Source organism: Glycine soja, chromosome 6, assembly GCF_004193775.1.
Source record: "Glycine soja cultivar W05 chromosome 6, ASM419377v2, whole genome shotgun sequence".
Taxonomy (NCBI): domain Eukaryota; kingdom Viridiplantae; phylum Streptophyta; class Magnoliopsida; order Fabales; family Fabaceae; genus Glycine; species Glycine soja.
In genome coordinates, this window is record NC_041007.1 from 14,939,384 (window position 1) to 14,967,140 (window position 27,757).

At 33.4% G+C, this 27,757-nt stretch overlaps 3 protein-coding genes and 1 pseudogene across 5 annotated transcripts; all 4 read left to right on the forward strand.

The window, feature by feature from the left end:
- Positions 1–320: 320 nt before the first annotated feature.
- LOC114416369 (rhodanese-like domain-containing protein 11, chloroplastic) lies at positions 321–4,314 on the forward strand. Its single transcript, XM_028381227.1, has 10 exons — positions 321–662; positions 781–876; positions 1,394–1,501; positions 1,841–1,937; positions 2,064–2,103; positions 2,187–2,261; positions 2,499–2,586; positions 2,691–2,758; positions 3,631–3,703; positions 3,785–4,314. The coding sequence occupies exons 1-10, from the start codon at positions 519–521 to the stop codon at positions 3,866–3,868; spliced, it is 873 nt and encodes a 290-aa protein (XP_028237028.1). The 5' UTR covers positions 321–518; the 3' UTR covers positions 3,869–4,314.
- A 4,959-nt stretch (positions 4,315–9,273) lies between these two features.
- Positions 9,274–12,959, forward strand: LOC114416380 (serine/threonine-protein kinase AFC2-like). Of its 3 annotated transcripts, XM_028381236.1 has the most exons (11): positions 9,274–9,525; positions 10,041–10,218; positions 10,573–10,753; positions 10,852–10,900; positions 10,985–11,099; positions 11,322–11,413; positions 11,756–11,906; positions 12,027–12,091; positions 12,175–12,272; positions 12,371–12,473; positions 12,589–12,959. In XM_028381236.1, the coding sequence occupies exons 1-11, from the start codon at positions 9,427–9,429 to the stop codon at positions 12,733–12,735; spliced, it is 1,278 nt and encodes a 425-aa protein (XP_028237037.1). In that variant the 5' UTR covers positions 9,274–9,426; the 3' UTR covers positions 12,736–12,959. The 3 variants fall into 3 exon arrangements, with proteins under 3 accessions (XP_028237037.1, XP_028237039.1, XP_028237040.1); XM_028381238.1 differs by lacking the exon at positions 10,041–10,218 and having other exon boundaries at positions 9,275–9,525; XM_028381239.1 differs by lacking the exons at positions 10,852–10,900; positions 10,985–11,099 and having other exon boundaries at positions 9,276–9,525.
- Positions 12,960–20,736: 7,777 nt separating this feature from the next.
- LOC114416386 (cytochrome P450 71A1-like) lies at positions 20,737–23,808 on the forward strand. Its single transcript, XM_028381245.1, has 2 exons — positions 20,737–21,742; positions 22,889–23,808. Exons 1-2 carry the CDS (start codon positions 20,825–20,827, stop codon positions 23,510–23,512), a joined length of 1,542 nt encoding a protein of 513 aa, XP_028237046.1. The 5' UTR covers positions 20,737–20,824; the 3' UTR covers positions 23,513–23,808.
- Positions 23,809–26,293: 2,485 nt separating this feature from the next.
- On the forward strand, positions 26,294–27,714 carry LOC114415851 (annotated as a pseudogene).
- Positions 27,715–27,757: the final 43 nt, after the last annotated feature.

Consider the following 27,757-nt stretch of genomic DNA (forward strand, 5'->3'; position numbering starts at 1 on the left):
CTTCTCATCCCCTAATGATAACAAAAGTGAGGTGAATATGTATGATATTAAGTGACTTAGTACACTTAATGACTATATAAATAAGTGAGAATATATGTTTATTTAGTTTGTTGACTTGTTGATCCACGTTTAAATGGAGGAGATTAAAACTAATTAGCTATTTTTATACCCATCCGTCCCTATGAGAGGTGGTATAAATATGATTATTTCAATTTCAAACAACACCCAAATCACTATCAAGCTCCAAGTAATAATTAAAAAAGACTTTGATTTTTAAGAAAAGTCTTAGAAGAAAACTTTATGAAAGTGTTAAAATCAGAGACCTGCAAACTAAAGAAAGAAATTACCGTTAAACGAAAGTAAGAACTAACATCTCGTTCACCGCTTGTACTTTGGATGATGATGAGGTGAGTGTGTAACGAGAAGGTAGGGTAGGGTGCAGATTGCAGAGGATTGGGAATTTTGAATTTGAACAACAATCCGAGCTTGCTTGTTTCCTCGTTCTGTTCTGAGCTCTAATGGAAGCACTATCCCTTCCCATAAACACTCTCACCAATTCCTCTGCCAAACAACACATTTATCTGAGTGCTTCTTCCAATTATGCCTCACTCTCTTCTTCCTTACAACTCAATCCTTCTCTCCCAACCAGACCCCTCACTCTGGTATTCAATCTTTCTTCCCCTTATTATTAATGGGTTTTGTTTTCTGCCTTCTTTCTTATCTGGGTCTTGCGTTTGAGCAAAAGGAAAGATGATAGCTTTTTTTTTTTTTTTTTTGCAGAGGAAAAGCGCGGTTCGAGTCCAAGCCGAGAATGAGGATTTTGAATTGAAGCAAATGAGGGACATGGCTGCTGCCAGAAAGAGATGGGAAGCTCTGGTATATTTTCAATTTCATTTCATTTTTTTTTATAAAGTAACATTCTTGACACCTCAATTGTGGCTGAAGTCAAGATTTTTGGTTCTCTGCAATTGCAGCTGCAAAGTGAACCATCATTTTGGACCCTCAAGCATTACTATCTCTCTTAAAAATAATAGCCCTTGAAGTAATGAAATTATATAAATAGTTCCTATAAGTATTGAATTTCCATCAATTTACTCCTTTAGTAGCAGTATTTTTCAATAGTAGCAGCAGTATTTAAGGCCTTATAAGCAAAATGCCTAGTGACCAATGAGGAGTTTACAGTTGAATTGAATTTTCATAATTTTCTTTCCTTCTTCTAATGAATTGAGGTATTTATTAGTGGTATACATTGTTTGGGATTTCTCAATAGGTAACAGTATGATAAGATATCCTCTTCTTGTATGATTAACCCCCTTTTAGACCATGATGTTGATTCACATGCGGACAGTGGACATAAGGATTTTTCATGCTGCTGTGCTTGCTTATTTTGTAGATAAGAGATGGAAAAATTAAAGTTCTTACTCCTAGGGAAGCTGGGTATGCAGTTCAGCTTTCAAACAAGCCCCTTCTTGATGTCCGTCCCTCAAATGAACACAAAAAGGTTTCTCTTCGATGGAGCTGTCGCTTTTGTTTACCACTTTACCTACATTGTGCACATAATTTAGTTTCTTACCATGTAGTTGGAGGATTTGAGTAAAGCAATTTGACAATATAAACATGCTATTGTTGTGGTCAGACATTAATGCAGTTAGTTATCATGATGCTAATTGATCTTGGTAGCTGTAAAGAAAGCATCAGATGCATTTTCCTGTGAATTTTATTTTATCCAACTTTTGGAATACTATTCCATTTCTTATTGCCAATAAGTAATCTGACTCTTTTGCCTTTACTTTCGCTTCATTGTTGTGATCTTTGCTCGCTCTTTTTATGTGTTTTGAAGGCATGGGTGAGAGCTTCAACCTGGATTCCAATATTTGATGTTGATAATAAGCTAGATTTTGGAACCATTCCCAGAAAAGTCACAAGCTTTGTTATGGGTATTAAAAATATTCTTGCTGACTCTTTCATCATTAATTCTCATGATAGTCTTTCTAAATTTATAAAATAAACTGATACATTTCATTAGAAATCTACAACGTATGACTTGATGTTGTGTTGAACAGGAGGTTGGTGGAGTGGCATGCCTACACTGTCTTATGACAGGTATCACAAACTATCATTTGCTCTTTTGATTTGTTCTCTGTGTGCATGAATTTTATTATTCCTTTCTTTCCTTTCTTCAACAGTCAGTTCTTAGCCAAAGTTGAGGAGAAGTTCCCCAAAGATGCTGAATTAATTGTTGTATGCCAGAAGGGACTGAGGTGAGATTTATGCATTCAGTTGGTTGATTGCACACTCAATGGAGTTGTTTCTGATTCTAATTTTCTGTAACTTAAAATGCATTTGATACTTCCTCTGCCTTTTTAAACAATATTTCAGTTTTTCAATCATTGATTCATCAAATTCTGGTGGAGGAAAGAAATCATCTGATCATTTCACTAGTGTCAAATAAACAATGTAGTTCTTGTGTAATTTTTTTAACCTCATTTTCTGGCTAGATCACTTGCTGCCTGTGAACTGCTGTATAATGCTGGCTATAAAAATCTGTTTTGGGTTCAAGGAGGATATGAAGCTGCTGAAGAAGAGGCGTGTTTTCCAAATTAAATTTTCAGGAATTTCTATTCTGAATTACTTTGATCAAATGTGGGAAAAGAAAATTGGCTTATCTGGTGAGCTCATTCCTTTTTCAGGATCTCATTGTAGAGGGCCCAATGCCTCTCAAGTTTGCTGGAATTGGTGGCGTTTCAGAATTCCTTGGGTGACTATTTAACCTCACCTTTTTCTGTCCTTCTAATGCATTCTATATAATATCGTTGATGAAATCTATTTGGTCTTGTCAATTTGAAGTTATCTCTATTGGATAAGATAAGTTATTTTATAATCTATACTTTTGCCATGTTTTTACAATGAATTCATGCCACATTAAAATGTTATACTTCTTACACATTTATGATTGGTTGGAAATAATAGCACAAAATCTTTGTTCAAAATCACCCTATCAGTTTGCAAATTGGGTGTCAATATATGTGTAAAGACAGAGAAAGCACAAGAAGGGGGTTGAATTGCGTTTTCAAAATCTTTTTCAAACACAATGAAAAACAGATAATGTATAATCTTTGCAAAAACTGAGCAACACTGTAAGATGAAACTAACAAATTCTCTCTGATGATAATCATTTTTAATATAAAAAAAAAACTTTAAGCTAAAATTGAAAACATTTTCTCACAAGTTTAATAACTTCCCTTCATCGTTGGTGCAGAAAACTAAAGAGATAAGGGGAAATGTGTTTTGTATTTCCAGATTGCCAAGAATTCATGATAAACGATTCTGTCTATGTTTGCTGGCAATGGTAAAACAAATTTGGATAACCTAATTTCCTGGTTTCATCACAAAATAAATATTTTAACATCAAGAGTATATACAGATTTGATTATGATGTATTCTCTAGTTGATGACAACTTATATGTAGCAGAATGTTCGTTGTCTGTTGTACATAATCAATTACATGGGCATAATTGCTTGATAATTTTATATCATATTGACAACAATTTGCAGCCTTCAAATGCGATTTTATAAATTCTAAAAATTTAGGACATGGTTGCAAATTTCTGACTTCATAATTATTTCCAGTTGGACTGATCAACAAAGAGCAGCTGCAGCCAAGGAAGGTTGGGGATATAGATTAGTGTTTTCTGCACGCCTGGTAATCTATCTGCTGTAGCCCTTCAATTGTAAACCTTATTTCTTAACCTTGACATTCACAAGTTTGACATTTGTGGCGTAGATTGGACTCATTCTCGTTGTTGATGCACTATATATTGGTGCTCAGCAAATTGGGCGCTATCTTCAGGATATCAGGACCCATTGAGGTAAGTTTTCGGTTAATCCTCATGGAGACAATATTCCTTGCGGATAAGCATATACAGACAGCAGGCTAAGGAACTCAATTTTGGAAGCTGACCCTTGGCAGAGGCTTTCCGAGATTGTCATAATTGCCCCATCTTATTTCACTACTGGATTATAATTGCAAATAGTTAGGCAGCCATTTTAATGTAGGTTTCTTCCATGTAGCTATGTACTAATACCTTGTTTGGCCAAAATGCTTGTGTTTTTTCTTTGAAGTTTCCATAACAAAAAATTCAATAGTGTCATATTACTGCTCCATTAATGTTACTGTTATGGTTATGTGTATGTATTGTAACTGGCCATGCATTGTATGATATACTAACTAGATTAATTCTGAATCCTGGTTACATTGCTGCAGAAGCCTTCTGGCCACAGTGACTGTTTATTAATGTACTGTGTGTTTGTGTACGTTTGTATCCATTTAGCATTTCTTCATTCATTCTTTTGAAATTTATGTTGTCTTTAAAGTTAGATGATCAATTCTGAAAAGAAGATATTTGCAACAAGAGATAAACGTTAAAGCTTAAGTAGTAGTGAAGTAAGATTCTCTAAGCACTACAGGATGTATTCTTGCTTTTCAGTTTAGTGAGAATGTATCGTATAAACCATTGAAAAAATTGATATGATCAATTATAAAAAAAAAAAATCAATTATAAATTTTGGATCTTCCCAACTTTCTGGGTTAAATGCATTCGGATCTTCCCAACTTTCTGGGTCCCTACCTATTGCCCAAGCATTGACAAAAACTCTTGTTTTAGCTGGAGCTCTATACCCCTCTATCACAACATCTTCCATGGATTCTCTTGGGACTAATACTGGAACAGGAGGATGCAACCAAAATATCTCTTTGATAACAGCTCTCATGTACTCCAATTGATGTAGATCACTCTCTGTGACAATTCTTCTTTCTCCCAAGATGCTTCGTACTTCCTTTTGTGCTTTTTCCATAACCTGTGGATTCATTAGTAGCTCTGTCATTGTCCAGTCTAGAGTTATGAAGGTTGTATCAGTTCCTGCAGTGTCCTGCACTAACACAAAAGGGTTGTCATTAGTCAATTTGTTAGAAAACAGAACAAAAAAATCGTATTACTAAACCGAGCAAGCACAATCGGAAGGGGAGGAGAAAAAAATGATATGTTTTATTTCAGTGTTTCCATACACATTTTTATTAGAAAAATAAAATAAAATAAATGAGAAGAAAATACAAAGCCTTGAATTAAATAATAAAATAACAATAGCAAAATAATTTTAATTGACATAACATGAATCAACAATGCACTATATCATACAATAAACATAAAAAAATAATCTAAGGGAGAAGTTTTGTTAGTTTGGGCTGAAGCGCGCAAACGCTATCCTTAGAGAGAAAACGCTCCCACTGCACTGGTAGGAAAATTTAATTACGCTCCTCTCCCAAGATACGACAATCCGTTGGTTCTGATCGTGTACAACGAAATGATCCCTGAACCTTCTAAACACCAATGCTCTTACTCTCAAAAATAAGTTTTTTTTTTATAAGAGAAGGAAAAAAAAATTTTAGGGAGAAAGAAATCAAATTGTTGTTCTTGTATTTGCTAGAGAGGAGGAAAGATATATATATATATAGGCCTAGATTCCCTTATACAACAACAAAAAAATATGACGGTTGGAAATCAATGTATCAAAACAAACGTAAAAAATTGCATTGACACATTAAAACAAAATCTTAAAAAGATAGAAAATCTAATTTTACTTAACAGATTCTAAAATAGATATTTTATTTTATAAAATAGAATTAATATAAGTAATATATATTTATAATTTTTAAATTATAAAACAAATATTTACTAACATTCCCCCAAGTAATTTAAAATTTTAAACTATTTTTTTAAAATAATTTGCATAGAAACGTAAGAGAAAGAGCATGTGATATTGTATTTCGATATAAGGAATCTTCCGGGTTTGATATGAACTTTCACTCAAGAAAAATGTAGCAACTTAATTGTCTTGAACTACACATCCTTTAATCGGACTTTAGTACACAACCCCTACAATATTGGCATTCAATTAGGTTCTAATCAGTGGTAGCGCGTTACATGACCTTGTGCATGTATCTTGTTTCGTGAATATTACTTAGAGATTAGCCCATATCTCACAGTGGCGCCCCCACCACCACACTTACTAGGTGAATCCTCAAAAAGTGATTTGTGACCCCACCCCTATAATAATTGTCATCGGATTCATTAAGAGGTATTTTTTTAACCAAAAAATACACATATATAAATACCTCAACCTTAATATAGTCACAATTTATAATACACCTCGTCATAGGAATGAGAAACGAAACAACTCCGCAAAATATTTTTTTGGGATACTTTGGTCAACAAGCAATTTCGTTGTTACCCGTTGAACTCCATTAATGGAATCACCAATCACACAAAGATATGTGTCCATTGTTGTAATTAAATAATGGGCTCTAGTCCTATTCCCCTCGACGACTCAAGTACTTGTTGACGCGTCAAGTAAGCAGACCCATAATATTATTTTTTGACCTGACAAAGTCAAGAGAAACGACACCATGAGAAATCAAATTTCTAATAGACTCATGTCTCACTCTTAAGTGTCTTCTTTTTTCATTAAAATTTTTGCTAGTAACTTTAGATATAACAACTTGACTATCACAATGAATTGGGATTCGAAGTATATGCTTATTCAACAATGGCAAATCACATAACAAATTTTTAAGAAACTTAGAAGTAGTATCTAAATCAATAATTTCTGTTTTCATGGTAAAATGTGAAATAATAGTTTGTTTAGCAGATTTTTATGATACTGCACCACTAGCTAAAGTAAAGATATAAACACTTGTCGATTTTGTTTCATCAGAATCAGAAATTCAATTTGCATCACTAAACCCCTCAATTACTGTAGGAAAACATGTATAATGAATGCTATCATTTTTCTTTATAAGCTTAATATCCAAAATCACATCTATAAGACCAAAGTCCTTCATATCAAAATTATTAGACAAGAAAGACTTCACATCATTTATGAAATGCATATTACTACCAAATATCAATATGTTATCCACATACAAACATAAAATGACACACCCACTATCATCAAATTGTTTCACATACACACATTTATCACTATTATTGATTTGAAAATCATACGAAAGAACAACTTGATCAAACTTTTTGTACCATTGCTTTAGAGCTTGTTTCAAACCATATCAAGATTTAACAACCAATAATCTATAAGTAGTACTATGCAAAGAATATCCAACAAAAACATAATTAACAGTTTTTGGTCCAATTTTCCTTTTCTTATTAATAGGGATGTTAACCTTTGCTAGACACCCCCACACTTTAAAATATTTTAGATTTGGTTCTATTTTTCTCCATAGCTCTTAAGGGATTTTTTCAAAATTTCTATAAGGTATCATATTAAAAATACGACATGCAGAATATAAAGCTTCATCCAAATGTTCATTTTATTACTTTGTGTGTTGTATTTTCACATGTTTATTTTTATTTTTTTTAGCAAGAGGCTACATATATAGAGACAACCAGTCACCAACGTGTAGCAACAAAATACTTGCAGCAATAATGTTAAACAACATAAAATAAAAACCAAACAACAAATTTCCTAATTTTAAATACTTGTAACGTTCACAATAGAATTTGACCAGGTAAAAGATAACTTCCTAAGATAAGAATGGAAGTAGCGGGATGCTTTCAGTTTTTCACATAGACTAATTCTAAAAATATTTTATCTTTACAAAACATAATTGATAAAGAAAATATACTTTAATTTTAAATTATAAAAAAATATTTTTCAACAATCACCCACTAATTTAAAATTTAAAGAAATAAAATAATATAATAAAAATATTTTTAATAGAGCATAATACATTGTGTTTTCATCCATTAATTTTTCATGCTTACTAGAAAGGAACTCAATCATATTCATGACACACATTTTTTTTATAAAATAGAATGGTACTATAGAAAAGACTATGCAAGAAGAAAGTGATTTTTCTCTCTAAGACGGTTAGAGAATTAAAATAAAATAAAAGAAATAAATGAGAAGAAAATGCAAAGCCTTGAATTAAATATCAAAATAACAGTAGCAAAATAACTTTAATTGACAGAACATGAATCAACAATGCACTATATCATACAATAAACACAAAGAAAATAATTCAAGGGAGAAATTTTGTTAGTCTGAGTTGAAGCGCACAAACGCTATCCTTAGAAAGAAAAACCCTCATTGCACTGGTAGGAAAATTTGATTGCGCTCCTCTCTCAAGATACGACAACTTGTTGGTTCCGATCGAAAAATTTGATTGCGCTCCCAAGATACGACAACCTGTTGGTTTCGATCATATGCGGTGAAAGGATCCCTGAACCTTGAGAACACCAATGCTTTTGCTTTCAAAAATAAATTTTTATAAGAGAAGGAAGAGAAAATGTTAGGAAGAAAGGAACCAGATTGTTGTTCTGCTTGTATTTGCTAGAGAGGAGAAGAGAGATATAAGCATAGATCCTCTTATGCAACAACAAAAATATAACTATTGGAAACCAAATATGACAGTTGAAAACTAAGTTACAGGTATCAAAACGAATATACCAAATTACATTGACCCATTAAAACAAAATCTAAGAAAAAATAAAAAATTTAATTTTACGTAACAGATTCTAAAATAAATATTTTATTTCATAAAATAGAATTAATATAAATAATATATATTTATAAATTTTTAATTATAAAACAAATATTTACTAACAACTTTTAAGTGTTACAACAAGCGTTTAAATACACAAGCTTTGAAAGTTTCTCATTCGATAAAGCAAAAGATAATCATCACTGAGCTACAAAAATAAGCATCACATACAACTAGCTTTTTCTAAATATAAGCATCACACAACCAAGCTTACAAGCAAATGGAGAAAACATTTAATATGACAACCAGAAAAATCTCAATTTCCAATACAATTAAGCAAGGCGAAAGTATCAAGTACTAAAATGAGGTTTTTATGAAGTTAAAAATTAAAGTGATGAACACATAGGAGCTAAAATGATGAACACATAGGAGGCAACTATAGTGCTTCCTCCGTAGAGAAAGAAGAAAGGTAAGTGAGAAAGGGTAATTTGGAGATATTAAAAATTAAAAGTAGGGAGGTGCAGCTATAAATGCATGAGCTGCAGGAAGCAATGGCTTTATAAACAACAGCATATGGAATATTCGAATTATTTTAAGTCTATCCCACCAATTCCTCAACCTATCATATTCAAACCATGGTTAGAGGTTGGACCATCCCTAACCATATCCCACGGTTAACACAACAATCATATCAAACAAGGAGCGACGCTAAGAGGACACGTGTACGGCCATATTTCCTCTCATCAGATTGAAGGGTGGTTAGAATTAGGGTTCTCTATCTGCAAAGCAAACCTTATCTTTTCACCTGAAACTTGCTTTTGTTCCCAATTTTCTCAAATTGCTTTCGGTTTTCGTTCTGATTCTGCAAAATCATGGAGATGGAGCGCATCGTTGAATTCCCTCACACATACATGGATCGACCCCCGAGAAAGAGAGCGCGTTTGGGCTGGGACATCGCTGAGGTCCCCAAGGTAAACAATCTCCATCCTAAAATGTCAGATCTCGTGTTTTTTTGAGGTTGTTTTATGTCTCTTGTTGTAGATCTGGTGGATTTTGTGTATTTTAGGTTTGTTTGGTTCAGGTAACCTTGCTTCTTTTTTGTCTCTTATGCAGATACAGGTTTCAGGTTTTTTCTAATCAATTTTTGTTTAATTAATTGATCTGTTAGGTTATTGATTTTTTTTTTTGTTAATTTTTTATCCGTTTTTTTTCTAACGATTTTTCTGTAATTTTTGTTCCTGGTGCAGATTTTTTTATAATTAATAATTAATAATACCTGTTTATCCCGATAAAGATTTTGCTGTTATATTATGGTTATATTTTATATTTTATGCCTGGTGTGATGATTTGATGTTTGGTTTAGTGTACTAGAATTCTTCTTATCTTAGCCCTTGTTATTTTTCTGTGATGATTTATGATTGGGGCAAGTGCATAGGTTATTTTCCTTTTAACTTTAAGTGGTGCATGTATGGGTGACTGTGTGTAGGCTCAGGTAGGATTGTTTTGTGGACAAGAGGTTGAGAATATTTCAAGCTTTGCTCCTTCAGAACATCCCCCTAGTTCTCTGTTTAAGGGAGTTGCTCGAAATGGTTCTCCCCCATGGCGAGACGATGACAAAGATGGCCATTACATGTTTGAGCTTGGAGATAATTTAACTTCTCGCTGTAAATACACTTTACCATCATTAAGAAGTTTACATTCATATGTCATGGCCAAGTTGTAGTTTAATTTTTCTTTTAGTTGAAATTGTGATTTATTTGAAAATTTCACCATTTGAATTCCTACACAATATGCATTACCTCAACCTTTACTTTCAAACAAGGACTTAATTTTAAGTATTGTCCATTTGCAAACACCTTAAATAATACTGTTTCAGCTTCAGCAAGCAATTTAGTAATGATGTTGTACATGTTATTTGATGTAGAATCATTTTGGGGATTGGATGCTCTAAAATGGATCTTGTGGTTGGTTTCATTGGCTAGGCTTGCATTATTTACACTCCGTTGATGTGATTACAGATAAGATTCATGGCAAAATGGGCGAAGGAACTTTTGGGCAGGTCTTGGAGTGCTGGGACAGAGAAAGGAAGGAAATGGTCGCCATAAAAATTGTTCGTGGGATAAAGAAATATCGAGAGGCAGCCATGGTAGAAATTGAGGTACTGCAACAGCTTGGGAAACACGATAAAGGTAGCAATCGGTAAGTATTTTTACCTGAAACTTTTCTTGTTATACATGCCAGTACGACATACCATCTTTGATTCCAGTGCATTGGTTAAATGGGTTTATTCCTTGCAGTTGTGTGCAAATACGGAACTGGTTTGACTATCGTAATCATATCTGTATTGTAAGTATTTGATTGATTTGTGATGGATTGATTTCCCCAATATACATAATGGGGGTTAAGGGTGAATTCAAATGGTTGCAACAGGTGTTTGAGAAACTTGGACCAAGCTTATACGATTTTCTTCGGAAAAACAGTTATCGTTCATTTCCCATTGATCTTGTCCGTGAGATTGGCTGGCAACTATTGGAATGTGTAGCATGTGTGTAGTATTTACTTGAACAAGTTTCTTTTTGATTTATTTCATCTATTTCCATTCCTATTTTGTGCATATCATTATGTACAATACTGTTTTTAACAGATCATTGTAGAAATTCATATTATTTGTATAGTTGTACATGTAAAATATTGTCATTATCATTCTACTTTTTTTTGTCATTGAGGTTGGCTTTCTAATGTTTTTTTGTGTGTTATAAAATTGCAGTTATGCATGACTTACACATGATCCATACTGACCTGAAGCCGGAAAACATACTTCTAGTTTCACCAGAGTATCTTAAAATTCCAGATTACAAGGTACTCTTGTTGTTTATGTGACTATATTTTTTATGATACTGCCTTAGCTACTTCAGAGTTGATCGCACTATATGAGGCATCTGCAATGCTGGTGTGGAAGAGAAAAAAATGCTGGTGTGGAAGAGAAAAAAATTATTTTATACAGAAGTTTTTCTTTGTAAATATATGAGGAATGATTACTTTTAAATTGATCACTTTGGCTTTTGTTTAGACTGAATTTTAAACAAAGAAATGGGCTTTTAAGGAAAGTAAGAACACCAAGTGGCTGAAATTGCTATGCTATTAGGTCAGATACAGAAATGAGATCACTGACATCCATTGCTGATTGTTTATATTTAACAGAGTACAACCAGATCACCAAGTTCCTTTTTCAAGAGAGTGCCCAAGTCAAGTGCTATAAAAGTTATTGATTTTGGCAGCACTACATATGAACGAGAAGATCAGACATACATTGTGTCAACACGTCATTATAGGGCACCTGAAGTTATCCTCGGTACATAAATATTCAGTAAAAATGCTACGAGTTTTTAATTGGGTACATATGCTGTTATACTTCCAAAACATGGTGTTTATGATGCCAACTGAATACTTGATATTGGCAATGGTTTTGTAGGACTTGGGTGGAGCTATCCATGTGATATATGGAGTGTGGGTTGTATACTGGTTGAATTATGCACTGTAAGTTTGGCTCTCTGGATACTTTTGAGGTTAATATTATCCAGTTTTTGTTGTTTAAATCAGCTTATGAGTTTCTATTGCAGGGTGAAGCTTTGTTTCAGACTCATGAAAATTTAGAGCATCTGGCCATGATGGAGAGGGTGCTTGGTCCTATACCACAGCAGATGTTAAAGAGAGTTGAGTAAGTGATTTACCTTGTTTTAACTTTCTACCATTATCATATTATCAATTGATTGAACTTGAACATAACCGAGTGTATCTTTTACCCTGCTCATGTAGCCGACATGCAGAGAAGTATGTCCGAAGGGGTAGATTGGACTGGCCAGAGGGTGCAGCCTCACGAGAGAGTATTAAAGCTGTAATGAAGCTTCCCCGACTACAGGTTTGTTCTCAAATCTGTCATGGAAAATATTTATTATGATTTTGAATGCTTTCTGATTTTACTAAATGAAGCAATGTTGACTTCACTTAACGTAATTTTTCTTTAATAATTGCAGAACATTATAATGCAGCATGTTGATCATTCAGCTGGAGATCTTATACATCTTTTGCAGGGGCTACTTAGATATGACCCCTTTGAAAGACTTACAGCTAGGGATGCTTTGAGGCATTCCTTCTTTACTAGAGATCAACTTAGGAGATGATTTTCATGTATTTGTAAACGATTGGTCTGTTTTTAAGTTTAAAGATCATTCGAGGGCAAATATGGCTGTAAGGAAGCCTATGTGCCATGTAAATAAATATTTGAATATCTTGGGCTAAACTAAAGCAAGTGAGGATGGTTATTCAGCAGCAGTTACACCTCAAAGCCTGTATCTCAAACGTTTTCTTAAAAAAAATAAAATAATTGTAGATGTTCTTTTACTAATCTGATGTCCGGTGGAAACAAACCCCGATATTACAACTCGTGCAGAATTAATGTAGGAATTTTAAGTCGAAATTGGTGGAATTATCTACAAATATGCAGCATGGGCTCCTCGTTCAAGATTAATCCTATTTACATTATTTCAAATTCAGTAAGGAAAACACTTGAAACAACACTACGAATACCCATGCTTTGAACGTTGCTGTCTAATGAGTTGGGTTAATGAATTTCTTCGCTTTAAACATCAAACATCAACTACTTACGATTGATTAAATTGTTAAAATTCGTTTGAACTATAGTAAGAATCAGCAACTATTTAAATGTATTGTGTAAGTAGGTTACTTAAAGTGTGCAGCCAAGGAGAGGCTACATGTGGCAGCTTCTCTTTTGGCAATGAATAAACAACGTGGGTTTTTATTTGGTGACCTTATCTATATTTTTTGGTGATCCCATAAATATTAATTTATTGAAAATAACCATTACTACTCCCTCCTTTCTTCGGTTCTTTTTAAAAGCAAATTTTATGTTGTTTGATTTATTTTATATTTTCGGTTTAAACTTATATATTGTTATTTTTTTTACTACATTGTTATTAATAACTATAAAAATATCATTTTTTATCTTATTTCTTGGTTTTAGGATTTTATAAAATTTTATCATCATTTTCCACCTTCTTTCCATTTTCCAGTAAATGAGGCCAGCGTCTACCATGTTTAGGGCAAAGCCACTCTCGATGACTTTCATAAACGAGTCGAGAGCCTTATTCGTGTTGGAACAAACCTTGTGATGACTGTGCTTGAAGCGCTTCCCCCATCGGAGCAACACCATAGTCTCTAGCTTGCAGTGGCCGAAGTGCCTCCCACCACGAACAAACACATCAACAATGTTGCACTTAGGCTTACGCAGTCGAAGGAGGTTGCGATCTTCACAAGCACGAAGGGCGTCTGGAACAACCAAAATTTTGAAGCTATATAAAAGGAAATGAAAATCCTTGGTGACAAGGAGAAGAAGGAAAAAAATAATAAGAATAAATAAACTTTGTTTTTTGTTTTTTAAAAAAATTGATAGTTAAAGGATTTAGATGTAATAACAATAAATGAGTTTAGACAACGATAATGAAAAAGGTTAAAAAATTGTTACTATATAGTCAGAATGGAATTTTTTAAGCTATAAAGTCTAAAAAGGTTATTGCAACAGATAGGGATTAAAAATATAATTAAATTAAACCTTTTAAAATTAATGAATAGGCTATTTGAATTACTTTTTAGTTCAAAATTTAATGATTTTAAAATAAATAATAATATAATTTCAATAATAATTATTTATTTTTACATGATCAATAAGTAAAAATTTATGAAACGCCTTAATTAAGGGACCATACAAGACAAATTAGAAATCGATCATTATCATGCGTATTTCTGATAATAAATTCTTAGGGAAAACTTACAAGTTACAACAATCACATTTCAAAAGTCAAATTCTTTTGAAAGTTAACGAGCTTAGATCATACACTCTATATATAGTCCCTCCGTTTTTCATTTATATGTCTTATAAGATTTTTTTTTGAAAGGATACTTTTATTTAAATATAAGAAATGAAAAAATATTTTTGATCTTAATAAAATAATGATGATTTTTTTTTTACTTTACAATAAATATATATGTATAAATAATTAAGATTAATTGAAAATTAATAATATAATTAATGAAAGTAATTAATATTATCTTAAATTTTAAAAATTACATAAAACATTTCAAAATTTTGAAAATTAAAAAAGAGTGGAGGAATTAGTGGATTTTCGGCTAATAATTGTGTGGATTATAATTATTATTATTTAATAGTCATGATTGTATCTTTCTTTTCTTATTCATTCAACTTAATGATATATAAAATATCTTTTATCTTAATCATTCTATCAATATTTCTCATTTATTTTTATCTCTCTCTCCTCTTATTATGAACTAACATCCTGCCTTTTATTGTCGGTTAGGTTAGACCCCATTCACTGATAAAAGACTGTATTTTATCACCATGTGTCCAGCAACAGCAAATATGTTAATTTGATACAATTACACGATGACCATCTATATATACCAAAAAAATACTTCACTGGGATAAATAGCCCAATTTAAAGCAAAAACAAACCGGTTAAAAAGTTAATATAAACATGTTGCTAACTACAGTGGGAAACGCAAATTAAACCTCCCAACATGTGTACATTCCCCATATCCATTGTCTTAGCTCTAGCAACTGCTTTATTATAAAACATTGTACAAATTAGCTTTTTTTTTTTTTTTTTTTTTTTATCGTATATAACTGTTCATTCCTGCCGCTGCGTTCTGTGTGCTCAATTAAGTACGCAAGAGGAAGCAACAACATAAACAAACACGACATTGCCGACACACAAAAAAAAACACATAAAAATAGAATGTTAATTCTCGTGTATTATAAATCATTAATCAAGGTTTTAACCGCCTAATTAAGTATAAACATATATAGCGTGTAGGTACAGTGCAATAGTGCTGCATCAAATGAATGGAAGAATGGCTCTACATCTACCATCATTTATGAAGCAAGTACAAATATTTGACCTAAATTATGCAACCCTTTTCTTGCTACTTTCCTTCATCAGCATGCTGGTGGCTTTTAAGCTCACAAGAAGAAGAAGAAGAAGCAAATTGAATCTACCTTCATCCCCACCAAGACTACAAATAATAGGCAACTACCATCAGTTAAGAAAACTTCCCCATCGTTCTTTTTCAAACCCTCTCACAAAAACACAATCCTCTATTGATGTTGCAGTTGGGTCAGCTTCCCGTTTGGGTGGTTTCCTCAGCAAACTTAGCCAGAGAAGTTATGCAAACCCACGACCCAGTTTTGGCGAGTAGGCCACATCTCCCAGCCACAGAAATCTTACTCTACGAATGCAAGGACGTTGGGCATTCATCCAACGGCGAGACATGGAGAGAGAAAAGGAAACTCTGTGTGAATGAATTGCTGAGCATGAAAAGGGTAAGATCGGTTCAGTTCATTAGAGAAGAGGAAGTGGAGGCATTGGTTAGTTACATACGTAAAGCTTGCTCTGTGATCAACCTTAGTGAGATGCTAGTAACAGCCTCGAGAACTTCGTGCTGATATAAAATTATTGGATGATTAAAGATTAAAAAAATAAAAAAAATCATGAGTTCAATTTCCTCTTTTAACAAAAATTAACAATATTAATAATTAACTTTTTAAATAAACAAACCCGCAAACAACATAGTGTGTAGGTTTACATTCGGAAGTAAATATGATGCTGAGGATGATGTTGGTATTCTTAGTCGACTACTTATATTAAGATCTTGATTATCAAGAATAAAAAGCTAAATTTAAATTTGTTATCTTGAACAAGTTTAAATACTTATATACAAAATATTTATTTGATTTAGACATTTAGTTTGTAAATCTAATTGATATCAACTTGATCAAATACTATAAGCAAAATGATATATTTCTAGGGAGACTTTTGTCCACAAACATAAATTATTGTAGGTAAAAGTAAAAAAAATATTTATACCTATAATTATTTATCATAGATAAAATTCAAAGATTTGTATTTACTCTTATTTGATGTATGTAAAACTTAGAATTCAGTGTTGGTAAAATTTAAAAAACATATATCTAGCATTAATTGGTGTTGGTAATATCGTGAATGCTCTTTCTGGACTCGATTTAGGTTTGTCTTTGCTTCCTCAAATCCGAATTTCGTGCTTTACGCGCTCTCATGTTGTGTCGGTGAAGCCTTAATTTTGTATTTGCGTTTCCTTCTTTGCAACATCTTAGTTTGGCGTAATCTTATTTAGTTTGATTTCGTGCTTCTTCTTTCGTTACTGTAGGATCTCTGCTTTCTTTTGGAATTCACGTTTAATGGTGTTGTCTTAGGCTGTTTTGGAAGAGCAAGATCTGTCATTATTTTATTATTCTGAGATTATGTATAGAGGGTTTTTTTAATGTTGATTCCGTTCAGATCGACTCACCAAACTTCCAAAATTATAACAGATTTTACTTTATATTCAATAAATGCAATCTAATCCGGCCTCTTAGTTATTTTGCTTTGATAGTCCTGAATTTCCTGTTGGCTAGTAGTGACAAGCTCCTTATGCACTTTACTTCCTGTTAATTTTATTTGAGGCTTTCAGGCTAAAGAAAATGAAAATAAAATAGAAAGAGGGTATTTCATAATTTACTTTACTTGGTACAAAAACCTAAATATCACAATTCTCTTTAGAACTACTAATTTGGTTGTTATTTTTAGGATAATTTCACACTTTGTGTGAGCCATGTGTTTGTCATTGGCATGAGGGAAAAAATATTTAGAAGCTCATAGAATAACTAGGTACATATATTTATATGAAAGTTTAAAGGCTGAGTGAGTGGGTCATGGTAAGTGTACACGCTACACACGTAATAGTGTCCACTAGTATATCCTATTATAGGGCAGAGAGAGCAGAACCCTAAAAGCACCCAACAGTTAAATGGGTGGAATCATACAATGGAATGGGCCAGTGCAAAATGTAGTACAATTTTTATATATTGGGATCAGGAATTGGGAAGACCCCACCACAAAGCACTTTCCTTCGCATTGCTTGGGAATTCCCACCAATTAAATGAATCAGCTTAGGCTTGTCTGCTGAAAATCAATGTATAAAACGTATTAGTATCGAGACATTAATTAAATGATTTTCAGTATTAATTATGGGGATTTTTGTTCAGTTATTGAGTTATTTTAGTTGTAATGCTGCTGTTAGCTTATTTAACTCTAGTTCTAAATGGAAAAACAATGATTTATATTTTTGGTGTGTCATGCTTAGTGCGTTATTCGTTGGTTTCTTTTTATACTTATTCTTTTTATATGATTTAGTTATACTTGTTATGACTTCACTCACGTAAAACTTGCTTGATCCTGAGTTTAATAAACTTTCATTCATTCCTTTTCTTGTTATTTTAGTCTTATTATTACTCAATGATGAATTAAATGACTTTATTTATTTAAGTTTTATTATTTAAGCTGCGTTAATTTAGTTTAATTAATTATCTTAACTTTGAATTTTAAATTGTCTAATTATTGATTTTTATGAGTTTTGAATTATTTTTTGTTCAGATTACATGTGGTTTTTATTTTATTTTTTTATTTGAAATTAAGAGGTTAAAATATAGGAAATTAAGGTATCCTATAAAGTGGGGTTTACTTGGTTTATGTGCATCATGTGATTAGTTTATTTTGTGCTTAAAATATTACTTTGAAGAAGATACGAAAAAGTTATTCAAATAATTAAGCAAATTTTTATATACTATTACGTGAAATCGTCCAGAATAGAACTTTCTGGTTTATATGGACCACATTTGGCTTAGTAGAAAAGTTGTTGTTTTGGTTTTAGACAAGAGGCTACAATTTGCATAGTGGTAAGTATTGGAAAGTTATTATGGGATAATGGTATTTGTTTGCATTGAAGACTAAGACTACTGGAATATCTGTAACATAACACAAAGAGATAGAAAGAGAGGTTGCAAGTTAGTGATTGGAGCTAATGTGGAATAGCTTTCTTGATTTGGAAAAAGTGTATGGAAGTGGAGAAAGTGGCATGAGTTATGCTTTGCTAGTTTCTAGCATCACCAGCTGTCATTTCTTGTTCCTTCTGTTTGGTGTCTTGTGTTGCTGTATCCACCACTACGGATAAATATTCATTCCCCTTTTCTGTTTGGTGTCTTGTGTTGCTGTATCTATGGACAATTCCACTACGGATAAATACCTATTCTTGTGCTTTTTTCCCTTTGGTTTGTGTTACAATACCTATGGAGAACATTTTATCACATGATAAGGATGATAATTATATAGATGATGATGAGAGTGATGCAGACTTCCTAGTGCCAACGTGAGCGTTATTGGATGAAGATAACATAACGCAAAGAGATAGAAAGAGAGGTTGCAAGTTGGTGACTGGAGCTACTGTGGAATAGCTTTCTTGATTTGGAAAAAGTGTATGGAAGTGGAGAAAGTGACATGGGTTGTGCTTTGCTAGTTTCTAGCATCACCAACTGTCATTTCTTGTTCTGGTGTCTTGTGTTGCTGTATCCACCACTACGGATAAATATCCATTCCCCTTTGCTGTTTGGTGTCTTGTGTTGATGTATCTGCGGACAATTCCACTACGGATAAATACCTATTCTGGTGCTATTTTCCCTTTGGTTTGTGTTACAATACCTATGGAGAACATTTTATCACATGATAAGGATGATAATTATATAGATGATGATGAGAGTGATGCAGACTTCCTAATGCCAACGTGAGCGTTATTGGATGAAGATAACATAACGCAAAGAGATAGAAAGAGAGGTTGCAAGTTGGTGACTGGAGCTACTGTGAAATAGCTTTCTTGATTTGGAAAAAGTGTATGGAAGTGGAGAAAGTGACATGGGTTGTGCTTTGCTAGTTTCTAGTATCACCAACTGTCATTTCTTGTTCCTTCTGTTTGGTGTCTTGTGTTGCTGTATCCACCACTACGGATAAATATCCATTCCCCTTTGCTGTTTGGCGTCTTGTGTTGCTGTATCTACGAACAATTTCATTACGGATAAATACCTATTCTGGTGCTTTTTTCCTTTTGGTTTGTGTTACAATAACTATGGAGAACATTTTATCACATGATAAGGATGATAATTATATAGATGATGATGAGAGTGATGCAAACTTCCTTTGATTTATTTTTATTTGTTCTATTTAAATATTTGGTTATATTTTAGTATATATGTATTGAACATTTTGTCACATTTATATACTCTTATATTTTGTTGAGCATTGGTTTATGATATTAGTGATGTTATTCTTAATAAGTGATATTGTTATATCAGGAAAATGATTTAGATGGTGATAAAGATGTAAGAATGCTTTGATGGGAAAGACATTGATATTCTAGATCTCTTGAGTGGAGGTTAATTAAATTCTAAATTGTACATATGATTGTCTTTACCCATTGATTTGTGAAATTCAAGTACACAAGAAATTTAAACAAAAGATATAGGAAGTAATATTTTAAGTTTCAACTTTTAAGTGTATAAATTGTTGGTGGTTCCTTCTATTTCAAATTTCAATAATCTTTCTTTCAATTATATTTTTTAAAAGAAAAAATAAAATATATTTAATTAAAAATTATAATCAACAAAGAGAGTAATTAGAAACTTTTTTATTATTATTATATGACATTTACCTATAGAAAATCGTAGGTACAAGTAAATGACTTTTGCCTACAGTTAGAAATTATAGATATATATTATTATCTTTTACCTACACATTTAAACTTGTAAGTGTTACCTATAGTGATAGTAAAATTTAACGATAGATAAAAATATATCCATAGGTAAAGCCTATGATAATAAATTATTAGTTGTATATCTCCTTAAAATTGATACCTAAAACACGCCTATGACAAAGTTCTATATATATCTATTTAGGAATTTTGGAATTCTAGTGATAGTTTTTTTTTTAAGTACACATCATTTTCCTTGTAGGGGAATTGTCGTTTATATTATTTTAGTTCATAATTTATATTTTAACTAGTTAATTTTTTTTAATTTTTCTGTTATTATTTTAAAAATCAGAGGTTAAATAATAATATTAACTAATGGATGTGTGATTTTAATTTCTTGATTAAAGCATATTTGGTGGATAAATATAGAAAGCACCGGATAGCTTTTGTGTGGTTGTGGGTTTCATGACAGTATGACACTGTGAAACTTTCCATTATATTTTATTTCTGTTTTGTCCGATCTATAGATAGATAACAATAATATTCTACAGTCACGTAAATTCTAAGCGGTGGCCAAAGGAAAAAATGGCTCTACTATCATCAGTCCTAAAGCAATTGCCGCATGAGCTAAGTTCAACCCATTACCTAACAGTTTTCTTCTGCATCTTCCTTATACTTCTTCAGCTAATAAGAAGAAACAAATACAATCTGCCACCATCCCCACCAAAGATACCCATAATCGGCAATCTTCACCAGCTAGGCACACTGCCACACCGCTCCTTTCATGCACTCTCACACAAATATGGCCCTCTCATGATGTTGCAATTGGGTCAAATTCCAACCCTAGTGGTCTCATCAGCTGACGTGGCCAGAGAAATAATCAAAACGCATGATGTTGTTTTCTCCAACCGCCGACAACCTACAGCTGCTAAAATCTTTGGTTATGGATGCAAGGATGTGGCTTTCGTGTACTACGGCGAAGAGTGGAGACAAAAGATAAAGACATGTAAGGTTGAGCTTATGAGTCTGAAGAAGGTGCGGTTGTTTCATTCCATTAGACAAGAAGTTGTTACAGAGTTGGTTGAAGCTATAGGTGAAGCGTGTGGTAGTGAAAGACCATGTGTGAATCTGACTGAGATGCTGATGGCAGCATCGAACGACATTGTGTCTAGATGTGTTCTTGGACGGAAGTGTGATGATGCATGTGGTGGTAGTGGCAGTAGCAGCTTTGCAGCGTTGGGAAGAAAGATTATGAGACTATTATCGGCTTTCAGCGTGGGTGATTTCTTCCCTTCGTTGGGTTGGGTTGACTATCTGACTGGCTTAATTCCAGAGATGAAAACCACGTTTCTCGCAGTAGATGCTTTCCTTGATGAGGTAATTGCAGAACACGAGAGCAGTAACAAGAAGAATGATGACTTCTTGGGGATACTTCTTCAACTTCAAGAATGTGGGAGGCTTGACTTTCAGCTCGACCGAGATAACCTCAAAGCAATCCTAGTGGTTTCCCTCTTTATCTATCCATCCATATCCATCAATTTTTTTATTTATATATTTATCTTTATCTTATCTCTATATGTTTATATTATATATATACACCATGTGTTGTGTTATGTGTGACAGTATAATTAATTAAGAGTTACTTACACTATACTCCATGTGATTTTTCTTAATTACCTTGACCCTCCTTCATTTTTCTCTCCCTACATAATTAAATCCCCCTAAATTTTAAGCTTTTGTACACTAGTACTCCCTTTCTCCTAAATACCCTAAATTTCATTAACAGAGACCAAATACATGACTTTTAATAAAATTATCTCTCCAAAATATCCTCCTCATCTCCTTCCTCTCAACTCAAAAAAGATGTTGAGTTTTATTTTTTTGCAGCAACAGGGTAAAATTTTCGTTCAAGCCACCAATATATTATTGTATTAGATAAATTCATATTAACTAACTCATAGCTAGAACATTCCACACAATATCTTTAGAAAAAGAAACACGTTTTGATAGTCAAATCAATGACCATAAAGTCATGAAAAATTATGCAGCATCAATTTCATTGTTTGCATTTTGACGTAATTTGCAATAGCAAGTACGAGTAAAAATTCCATTTGCACCAAAATCAAACATCCTGACCGTCTTTTACGCATGGATACATTGTTTTGCCTGATGAAATATTCATTTTTTAATTATAAGAAAAATATATATTATTTATAATACAATTTGACACAAGTTGTGCAAATTGGCTTAAAAGAGGCAAACAATACATCTGTTTTGCACCGCCCCCACCTCCATGAACAGTAGGAACAACTGGATACCAATGTATCACAACCCAAACGCTTGACCGAAAGCAATAGAGGCATTAGTGTAAAGCACTAATTGAGAATGCAATATGAGTAAAGCACATGGGGGTATTAGTGTAATTCACTCATTAATTAACCCAAGGGAGGTAAAGGTCAAGCTAAAGTCTAAAATAGGAGGAATGAGAATGCAATGAGTAAAGCACATGGGGGTATTAGTGTAATTCACTCATTAATTAATTAATCTATCATACAACATAGATAATAAATCCATTGCATATCCGGACATGATTACCTAATTGAGAAGATGCATGATTACCTATTTTCAACTTTTGTATATTGATTTCAGGACATGATAATAGGTGGGAGTGACACTACTTCAACAACTCTAGAATGGACTTTTGCGGAGTTCCTTAGAAATCCAAATACCATGAAGAAAGCTCAAGAAGAGGTAAGAAGAGTGGTGGGAATCAATTCCAAAGCAGTACTGGATGAAAATTGTGTGAATCAAATGAACTACTTGAAATGTGTAGTCAAAGAAACTTTGAGATTACATCCACCCCTTCCTCTTTTGATTGCTCGAGAGACATCATCAAGTGTAAAACTAAGAGGGTACGATATTCCCGCAAAAACAATGGTATTTATCAATGCATGGGCGATCCAGAGGGATCCTGAATTATGGGATGATCCTGAAGAATTTATTCCCGAAAGATTTGAAACTAGCCAAGTTGATCTTAATGGACAAGATTTTCAATTAATTCCGTTCGGTATTGGGAGAAGGGGATGCCCTGCAATGTCATTTGGACTTGCTTCAACTGAGTATGTTCTTGCTAATCTTTTGTATTGGTTCAATTGGAATATGTCCGAGTCTGGACGTATATTGATGCACAACATTGACATGAGTGAGACAAATGGACTCACTGTCAGTAAGAAAGTACCACTTCATCTTGAACCAGAACCATATAAAACATGATCATTTCACATTATGCATGTTTGGCAACACCTATAAAGAGTATAGATCTGGAAGTACTTCAATTTAGTAATGGATGTAAAAGCTATACAATAAGAAGTGCTAACAAGCTAGGATATGAGCATTTATGGAGTAACGAGTGAGGTTCCAAAGAGTCTAATTACTCGTCTCTTGAACATTGTTATATTTGTTTTCTTGCAGTTTGTTAATCTTTTGAATAGTTGTTTCACATTTATTTTTGTATGGTTTGTTGGTATGTTGTGGAAGGCGTTAGTAAAAATTTGTGGTGTGTTCTTAAATTCTAGAAAGCCAAATTGTGTGATTGCAATTGAATCTAATTAATGACATTAAAAATAAACCAATTGATATTTCTTTTACCATATTTTACTATTTTATATTATATTGTTTGGATTTTGACAGTTAAACCCACCATTTCATAACCTACGAACATGATATTATGTTTTTTTGAGGGTTAACTTGTCAATCCACCTCTAAACAGAGTGAATGGTATATTGTAATTCATTTTCATTGACAGGTGTTGATGGTAAAAATTTATTTAAAAATTAAAGTATCTTAAATGAGTGATTCTTGACATTAATTCTAATCAACAAATATATTTTATATATGCAAGACAAAACATATTACTTGTGAATTTTTTTCATTTGAACTAGCAACCTTTGTTTTCAACTTAAGGTACAGAGACAAGTTAAGACCTCATGTTCAATTTGAAATTACCTTGCAACTTCCATAAGATACATAGGAGACATCTTTATTTTTTCCTAAGAGGAATATAATCAATACTTTAATTAGAGTACAAGGTGTTAGATTCGATTTATGAAACCAAATCAAATAGCAATCCTTACTGTTAGTTTTGACAAGTATCGAAATTTGCTAATAAAGCATTGAAATTAGAATTTTTTGTTATTACCAACCGATAAAATCGGTGATTAACACCAAAAATCCATATATAGGTAATTCAATTTTACCAGTGGATTTATCACAGAAGAAAACCCAATGAAAATATGCCGATAGGTAATTTTATCAACAAATATTAGGCAAATTTCTCAAACTAGGTTACTTTTAGAAACTAATTCTCAAAAATGGGTTGTTTTGAAACTTTTTTCGGGGGGGTCCGTTTTTGAAGGGGACTCGCCAGTGGGGCTGGCGAGTTGGACACGTGGCGGCGCCTGGTGGACTCGCCAGTGGAGTTGGCGAGTTGTTGTCCACGTGGCAGGTCTCGCCACTCGTACTGGCGAAATGCTTTTTTACGGAAATTTTTTTTTTAACTTCAAACGGGTATAACTTTTGATAAGAATGTCCGTTTGAGGCCCATAATATGTCAAAATGCTCGAAATTGAATGAAGAATCCCTTGGCAAATACCCATAGTGGATCTGGTCAACTCATTTTCCCAAAAAATGCCTCTAAGTAGCTTAAAAATAGGATTTAAGATTAAAAAAATGGGTGGTTGAATCTTAAATCCATTTTTTGGGAAAATGAGTTGACCAAATCCCCTATGGGTATTTGCCAAGGGATTCTTCATTCAATTTCGAGCATTTTGACATATTATGTGCCTCAAACGGACATTCCTATCAAAAGTTATACCCGTTTGAAGTTAAAAATTTTTTTCCCGTAAAAAAGCATTTTGCCAGTACGAGTGGCGGGATCCGCCACGTGGACAACAACTCGCCAACTCCACTGGTGAGTCCCCCAGGCGCCGCCACGTGTCCAACTCGTCAGCCCCACTGGCGAGTCCCCTTCAAAAACGGACCACCCCTAGAAAAAGTTTCAAAACAACCCCTTTTTGAGAATTAGTTTCTAAAAGTAACCTAGTCTGAAAAATTTACCACCAAAATACCAAATTCATGGGAAATTATCCATAAAATAATCTGTTAGTTAGTAATTATATGTACAGACAGATTATCTTGTGGGCAAGTATAGATGAATTATTCCATGGGTAACTTTCCATGAATTTTTCCATGAATAATTTGAAAAATTATCTACAGATTATTATGTCGACACTAATAAAAAAAACTCCTTTTTATAACTTTTAAGGCAATGTTTGTATATTTGGACAATTTTAAATTGGAATGTGCGGTTGTTCCTCACTTCTCTCACTCACTGTCTTCTTGTTGTCCTCTCTTCACCTTCTCCTGGAAATGTCCACCGGAACAGGGAAAACCATCGCACTCCTCTCATTGATCATAAGCTACGTCCTTTCGAAGCCCCATTCCCCGCTCAAGCTCCTCTACTGCACCCGCACCGTCCACGAGATGGAGAAGACGCTCGTCGAGCTTCGATCCATCTTCTCCATGATTACCAGCTTCGCCACCTCGGCCCCGCTGCCAAGATCCTCGCCCTCGGCCTCTCGTCTAGGAAGAATCTATGCGTTAACCCGCGGGTTCTCGCCGCTGAGAATCGTGACTCCGTGGACGCCGATGCCGGAAGCTGATCGCGTCGTGGGTTCGGGTGGTGGCCACGGAGAATCCCAGCGTGCCGACGTGTGAGTTCTTTGTTTTTTCCAGTATTGCGGGATCACTAAAAAGGAACTCCAAATAGATTTATCAAAACAGATAAAAATAAATTTGAAAATATAAGTAATTTCTTGTTAAATAAATAATATAGAAATTGATGAAAATAAAAATAAAAAAATAAATATTAATTAATGAGCAAGTTAACAATGTAACTAATGAAAAATAATTTTTTAATAAAAATATTAATTTTTGTTAAAAAAAATTATTAGATTAAAAAAACCTTTCTTAAAATTTGTTATAGGTCTTTAAATATGTTGGACCGAGCTTGGTGAAGCATGTGCTAGTCAAAGAGAAAGACCATGTGTGAATCTGAGTGAGATGCTGATTGCGGCTTCCAACAACATTGTGTCTAGATGTGTTCTTGGACGGAAGTATGATGATAAAATGGGTTGTGCTCGTAGTAGTAGTTGCAGCTTTGGAGTTCTGGGAAGAAAGGTTATGAGATTATTATCCGCTTTCTGCGTGGGTGATTTCTTCCCTTCGTTATGTTGGGTTGATTCTCTGACTGGCCTAATTCCCTAAATGAAGTCCACTTCTGTTGCAATAGATGCTTCTTTGACGAGGAAGTCATTGTAGAACATGAGAGCAAAAACATGAAAAATGACCACTCCGATGTTAAGGATTTCTTGGGGATACTGCTTCACCTTCAAGAGTGTAGAAGACTTGATTTCAAACTCACCCGAGATAACCTCAAAGGAATCTTAATGGTCTCTCTCTTTCATTCTCTCTCAGTCTATATATGCTACAGGAAAACTGTTTGTGTATTAAAATTGATTCATAGGAAAATGGTGTGTGAATAGTGAATAACAAGCTAATTTGTGTATTAATTTCAGGACATGATAGTAGGCGGAAGTGACACTACTTCAACGAATCTAGAATGGGCTTTTGTGGACCTCTTTAGGAAACCAAATACCATGAACAAAGCTTAAGAAGAGGTAAGAAAAGCCATGGGAATCAATTCAAGATTAGTGGATGAAAAATGTGTGAATCAAATGAACTACTTAAAATGTGTAATCAAAGAAACAATGAGATTACATACACTTATTCCTCTTTTGATTGCTCGAGAGACAACATCCAATGTGAAACTAAGATTATGATATTCCTGCCAAAACAAGGATATTTATCAATGCATGGGCTATCCTAAATTATGGGGCAACCTGAAGAGTTTATTCTTGAAAGATTTGAAATTAGTCAAGTTGATCTTAATGGATAAGATTTTCAATTAATCCTGTTTGGTGGCGGGAGAAGGGCATGTCCCGCAAACTACTATAAAAAAGCGTTTCTAAGACGGTGGAAAACAGGATACAACAACGGTGGACGACCGTCGTTATATCCAACGTTGTGGAAAGTAAAACTTTTCAATGACGAATCAAAATCCAACGTCTTAGAAAGGGATATACTTTCAAAGACGATGTTTACGTAAGCACCGTTTTTGAAATTACGCAAACAAAGACGGTGCTTACGTAAATCAAAGACGGTGCTTTTGTAAGCACCATCTTTGAAATTGCATAATTTCATTTGAGCTTGCTTCAACTAAATGTGTTCTTGCAAATCTTTTTATCGGTTCAATTGGAAGATGCCCAAGTCTTGCGTAATGATGCACAACATTAACATGATCGAGTGAAATGAATGGATTCTCTGTCAGTTAAAAAGTACCATTTCATTTTAAATAAGAATCATATATAACATGATGGTGTGCATCTCTTGAATATTGCC